Below are 6456 nucleotides of genomic sequence, written 5' to 3'. Positions count from 1 at the left end.
ACAGAATCAACATAAATTCAAGTGAGTCCCTCACAAGCCATATCTTTTTGTTAATGTTTCCTCATGAAACTACCTCTTTTCATTAATTATGAAAAGACGTGATGCTTTTTTGGTGCTGGTGGAAAGCAGATGTGAAATTTTATACAGTTTACTCTCAGCTGTTCAAGCGAATGAGCCTTTTACAAAGCAAATGTGACATCAAAAACAGTTAAAATCGTCTTGCAAGTTAAAAGAAACACAAAGCCGATACTTTTCATATAGGTAAGAATAAATCAGAAGGAAAGGATTGTCTTTTAAGGGGAGGTTGAAACATTTTATTAGGGGAATGTTAAAATTGCTGTATACAATTTGAACAAGTACAATATAACAGTTTGCTCCCTAGTTCTTATAATTACAGTATTTACAGGTTTAATAAGGCACTGGTTCCCAAAAAAGAACACAAATTAGTCTTTTGTAAAAATCTTTACATTGTCAAACTTTCTTCAAAAGAAATAACATTGTGCTAGAGAAGGGAAAGCAGTTGTTAAACATTATTTTTTCTTGAATTTTTCCTCTCCCACTCTGACTGCTATGCAAAGAATTCTCTACCTACATTTCCTTCAGTGTCTTTACATTTGAAAAACAGAGTCTCAATCCTGTTTGCACTGAAATCCTTATCACTGAAATCTATGGGAGCAAAGTCAGCCGTAATCAAGGTGGGCTTTGAACTCACTAAAACTAGAAGTTACATTCTGAACAATTTACGGCTGCACATGTGGCAACATAAATGTAACAACGTGAACTCACTGTACATGCTGGCAGCTTAGCAATCACGGTTTGAGTGTTGCATAAAATTAACCATGCACATGGGAACTCAAATGCCACACTTCTAAAACAAACTGCTTACAAAAGAATGATCTGAACCATTTTCTGTCCTTAAGGACATCATCCTCTATAACAGCACTGACGTGAATTGGGTTAGTGTGAGATTGAGGTCAAAATTTGGCCTCTCGAGTCAGAGGGAAAAGTGAGACAGACATCAGCTACCTTATAGCAGAGCCTTTGTAAATTCAGCTGTGTCACCTCATATCCTTTTTTCTCTATATGGCACTGCTGCTGTGATTTGTCAGTTTCTGTATTTTCATAAATAAATACTTTGTTTCATTTAGTGCTTTATCTTCCATAATATTTTACTCTTAAACGACATACTGGAGTTATTCCAGACTCCCAACTGAATATATATATATATATATATATATATAATATAATATATAATTATATATATATATAAAACATATAAACCTGAACATCTTAACATACAAACGTTATATGACCTACCAACTGTTATCTTAGAATCCCTTTATTTCAGGAACAAAACATTAACATCCATGCATCTAAAACACATTAGGACCATCAACAACTGACTGAAATAATGCCTTCTTTCTGACATGTACGAAGGGCATCTGTTTCAGTATGCTCTGAAGATTTAAACCTGCTAAACAGTGAGCTGGCACTGCACCAAAACAAATGTACTTTAGATCTTCCAAAATGTGTTTGAGGAAAATAAATAAGGGGCAAAAGTGATCTAGAGAGCTTTTAAAAAAAAACAAGTGAGGATACCTTAATATAAGAGGGATGCACATGTCCCTCTATTGGAGAAAACTGGAGAAGGAAAACCTCTGAACTATGACTGCTAGAAAATGTGATCTTCCAGCTTTCATCTCTGCAATACAGGGTTTACCTGCTAGAAACCCACAGTGGTAACGAGTGAAACATGCAGAAATTGACCCCAGGAATTTGCCCTCCTTCAAAAAGGAAAGAAATATGCAGGCACTAAGAGACGTTTACATGGCAGAAGAGACATCTACTAAGGAAATAGCTGAGCAGAGACTACTGGGATGAACCCCCCTGAGTTTTAAGAATAAGAGTGTTCAGCTTCATCACCCCTGATCATCTTCTAATCCCTTTTCCAGGGAGCATCTGAGGTGGTTCTTACTGAAGTGTAAAATTGGGAATAACTTGTTCCACTTCACTAGAGTTACACCACAATTGCAGAAGTGGCAGGGAAAGAACTTGACACTCAGGTATTTGCTCATTCTGTAACAAGTTCCCTTCATACTTCATTGGAATAAGCTCTTCAGGATTGCTGTGATTTGGTAAGGCACAGCACTATGAGGATTTGTTGTCCACCAGTCAATGTGGGGACTCCCACCTATAATGTGGGTAGTTACAAATTCATCTCCTTTCTCTTTTCACTCCCTCAAATGTGGAAGATATTCATAAAGGGGTTGCATTTTTAACTCCATTATCTAATCACCAAAAAAGGGATGATTTATAGTAGAAGTCTCCAGTCTCAGTGCACTGGGGACCTTTAAAGTATGGCTGCTGAAGTCAACAAGAGGCATGTGTCTAATTATGGTCAGAAATTAATTATTAATTCCTGGAGAATCTCTTCCGTGTTTATTACTATTCCTGGGTGAGAGTTCCCTACTCTGTATAGAGGCACAGCCAGAGAAACTTCAGAAGAAGCTTACCATTTTTTAAATTCCTCTGCTCAAACTTTTAAACACCTAGTCTGGACGTTTCACTGACTATCTTGAACCGTGCACATTTTTCTGTATCAGCCTGAAAGTATAAAATGGTAATTTTTCAACCTATAAATACCTTCAAGAGAGCAGTGAAGCTGAACACCAATTACATTTGCCTAGGTACCATAAATAAATCAGTTTTGTCTAGAAAAGGGAGAAAAAAAGTTCTACATGAATGGTGAGGATACATCTAGCATGTCAATTATTTTGACTCTGAAGAAGGCTTAGTACAATCAAAGCAGTGCTTGCAACAATTATTTCAAAACAAAACTGAACACAGCCTAAGAAAACAAGAGACAAAAAGGAAAACAGGCAAAAAAGAGGGGTCAGGAAGTTTCCCCTTTTTCAGCTGAGCTTTGCCCAAATTCTGAGGAAAAATAGAAGAATCAGTAACTGTCCCAACTAAAATGTTTCACACAGGGTATTGCACCCTTGTGTAATCTATCATCTCCCAACTAATGAATTTCAAGCATTCCTATAACCCCTATATCCATGGAAAGAAATCAGTAAGTAAGTCTGGTGAATATATGTCAAACTACAGTCATGCTTTAGAAAGTCCTCTCCCCATGAATTTACCATGACTGGTGAGTCCCACAGTCCTGTGGCAGTCCTATGACTAAACACGGTCTCCTAAAGCCTGAGGGGTGACTGCAAAAGCATTTAAACTAAAGAGCTGGCTAACACTTCATGTCAAGATTTTCAGAAACAGATGTCTAAATGGCTCTTAAAAGCTAAATGGTGGGTTCCAAAGGTGCTGACCACCTAATGACACCAAAAATATAATGGAAACTGTTGGGTGCACAACAATTTTGGTTAAGGATCTAAAATACAGATTTAGGAACCTAATTTTAGGCATTCACATTTTTTAAAACATCACCTTTGGGTTTTTTTGTTAATTTTCTTCCAATGCCTTCAGTTACCCATATCAACGTAAAAAAAATAGCAAAAGCCACAACATTTCCAGACTTTCCTAATGTCAGAAATTTCAACTTTTAGTTGAATGTTAGGAACGTATCGAAGTACTAGAGAGCAGTATTGGAGGCTGCGATAGGGGGCACTAGAGTATAGTTTCATATGCATATAAAGCTGGGGAGGTCAGGGGGTAGTGATAGCACCTGATAATGGTCAGAGTAAAACAGTGATTTCAACAGTCTTTTATGTATGACACCAAGAAAGAATCCAAAGCAAAAATATTATCCCAATGGTCTAGTGTTCCTTTGAGTAGTAATCACAGAATATTTCTTCATTAACAACTGTAAAAGGCAACATTCTCCATTTAGGTAGACAAAAAACAACTCTCACTATAATGGGAGAAATCTTGGACCAAATTCTTCATCCCTCACTCATCCCGCTGACCTCAGTGGGAGTTTTGGTTGAAAGAGGAATGCAGCATGAAGCCCAATAGTGCATACATAAATCTCAACCACAAGATTTGAAAACTATCAGCAGCTCCTTCTTTTCAGTCTTTATCATCAAGAGGTAATTAAGTAAACCCAATAAATTTAAAGAAGGATAAATCCCACTATAGGTGGGCCTTCTTCTTCCTCCCTCAAAACGTTCATGTTTCGTTCACTTGCTAAAAAGAACCCAGAATACACGAAACACAAACCTGAGTGAAAATGTCTTCTTTTTTCATGAATGGAAGAACTCAAATCCTTCCTTATGTTCATTTTACAATGCAACATCTTTCTGCTAGGCAACGTTTTCATATGTGGTTTCTAGCAGTTTCATTCTCCAGTGATTTCTCTGGTAAATAAAAAACTAACAAGAAGTTCTAAACTCGTGCTTTAGCAAGCCTGTTCCTTTCGTTCCCATCAATACAAAAATTCTTTATTTTTCAGTGAAAAAAATGCTAGAAAACTGTGTGCTTTTTTTAACCATCCTATAGCCTTGTCCAAGACAGCCCCACAACAGAACCAGAAGCACGAAGAATGTTAAAAAAAGTGACACAAAACTGCTTTTGCTCTATGGCTTCTGATCATCAGAAATACAGTAAGTTCTGCCTGTAAAAGGCCACCTGCAGTAATTCAGGAGAGTGGTCTTTCTACACAGGCAATCTTTCTAACCAGGCTATAGCTACAATTTGAGATCAAAACTCAGATACGTGCAGCTTTGAAAGTGGTCTCTGTATGTAGGTGGCTTTTAAGACAGTTTTCATTACAGCTTTTTTTAACTTCACAGCCTGTTCTCTGTTGGTTTGTTGGAGTGCAATAGTTTCCAAAAATGGGGGAAAAAATAGTCTCTTTGTTTTAATTTTCAGGCAGTTTCTTCTGAATTTTTAATGTAATAATATAAGTCTTTTTTAATTCTAACCAAAAGTTTTATTTTCATAAAATTTAAAGCAGTATCTTTTTTAAACAATCAAAAAATAATAATAATAATAAAATAATAATTATCATGAGCTTTCACAGAAAGCAACATGCATAATCTTGAACCAGTTATTCAAACTGTATTTCCCAAAGTAAACAAGGGCACATGAGCCTCTTGTGATCTTGTATATCACAAACTCTGCTGATTTTGCAGAGGATACTCTCCTCAAAAGCTATCAGCCAAAACCTATAGTTGTTCTGAAGTACGATTGTGTGCAAGGAACATATTACTGAGGTCTTTTGATTCTTTTTTTCTGTCCTGTGACTGTAAAAGAAAGTCCATGGTATGGGCTTTTGCAAGACATGTCTTTTGTGGAATCAGAGTTTAATGTCCTGTGATTCTGACATTTTGGCAAGTGTTTTCTTTACTCGCAGGGCTGTGAGTCGGGAAGCAGGGTTGTGAGCCCAACACTCTGTCATGAGTTTTCCCATTTGTCGTAGGCACTATGGAAAGAAAAGATGACAAAGAATCATATCTGGGTCAGCTGGAGGCAAGACTAGTGTTGATGACTATCCTAAAAAATCAAAGAAAACCAAATCTATTTTAAAGGTAATGCTGGGTGCCAGGAAGCAAAAGAGCCCACAAACACCTTGGGTGACATTTATTTTCTGTATATTAATTGCCATCCTCAGCACATGCTGATGTGTTTAAATGTTTATGACAAACTGGATGCCATATTTTGCTAACAGATAAAATCATCACAGGTGCACTTTTTCCACCTCCCATGCTCAAGCCAGTGAGGAAAACTTCTCCGATAATTTCCCCATAACAAGGATTACATAAACTTGCAGAATAGGGATTCATGATGGGTGTGTAGGGGGTGAGAATTCGCCCTTCTTACTCTGCGCTAGGACCCCATGGCTTCAGCACAACCCAAAAGTAGTAACTTTTCCAACCTTTAAGCTGGAATGGCAGCTGGTCCTCAGAGCCCTCGTGCAGAATTTCTGTGTCATGCAAGTCTATCCCATTCAGTGCTCATTACCGTAGTATAATTGGATTTGAGAGACGCTCTCCTACCTGCTACAGTGATTTCCTCTATGACAGCCTATTTGGGGCAAGCTACAGCTTCTACTATGGTAAAGGGAGATGCAGAGAAATGATGCAAAGCTATTCTACCTACCTTTTCCTCCCAGATACAAAGGACTCATGTAGGCCAGGGATTTTCAACCTTTTTGGGTCAAAGTAGCCCCGGCAGCCAAACAGAGTAGGGGGATGGGGTGGTGTACAGCTGAACGTGGAACAACGACACCCACCGTGTGCAACCTTCCCCTGGCCCTCATGTCCAGCAGGGCAGGTGGCACCTGCACGGGATGATGCATAGCAGTGCTATGTCCCCACCTGCCCACATGTACACGCTAGGATCCTTTCAAGTACCCCCGGGGTTACGCCTACCCCCGGTTGACAACCCCTATGTAGGCCATTTCACCAGAGTGAAGATCATTGTGTTTGCATAAGGTCCCTCAGAATTTAAACTTGTGGAAAACTGTATTGCTGTAGCATAAACAAGTATTTTTTTAAA

At 38.3% G+C, this 6456-nt stretch overlaps 1 protein-coding gene across 8 annotated transcripts in view; it reads right to left on the bottom strand.

Moving 5' to 3' along the window:
* Window positions 1-298: 298 nt before the first annotated feature.
* BMPR1B (bone morphogenetic protein receptor type 1B) overlaps window positions 299-6456 on the bottom strand; it is a 495158-nt gene continuing 489000 nt past the window's right edge. For all 8 annotated transcript variants that reach the window (XM_090037100.1, XM_090037099.1, XM_090037106.1 and 5 more), the window contains one exon: window positions 299-5380. In XM_090037100.1, coding sequence (XP_089893226.1) covers window positions 5255-5380 — 126 coding nt within the window. In that variant the 3' untranslated portion in view covers window positions 299-5254. The remainder of the gene's footprint in view (window positions 5381-6456) is intronic.

This window comes from Crocodylus siamensis, chromosome 2, assembly GCF_052110815.1.
Source record: "Crocodylus siamensis isolate JL-2025a chromosome 2, ASM5211081v1, whole genome shotgun sequence".
NCBI lineage: Eukaryota > Metazoa > Chordata > Crocodylia > Crocodylidae > Crocodylus > Crocodylus siamensis.
The sequence above is the reverse complement of the archived record's forward strand: the minus strand, read 5'-3'. Positions and strand labels throughout refer to the sequence as shown.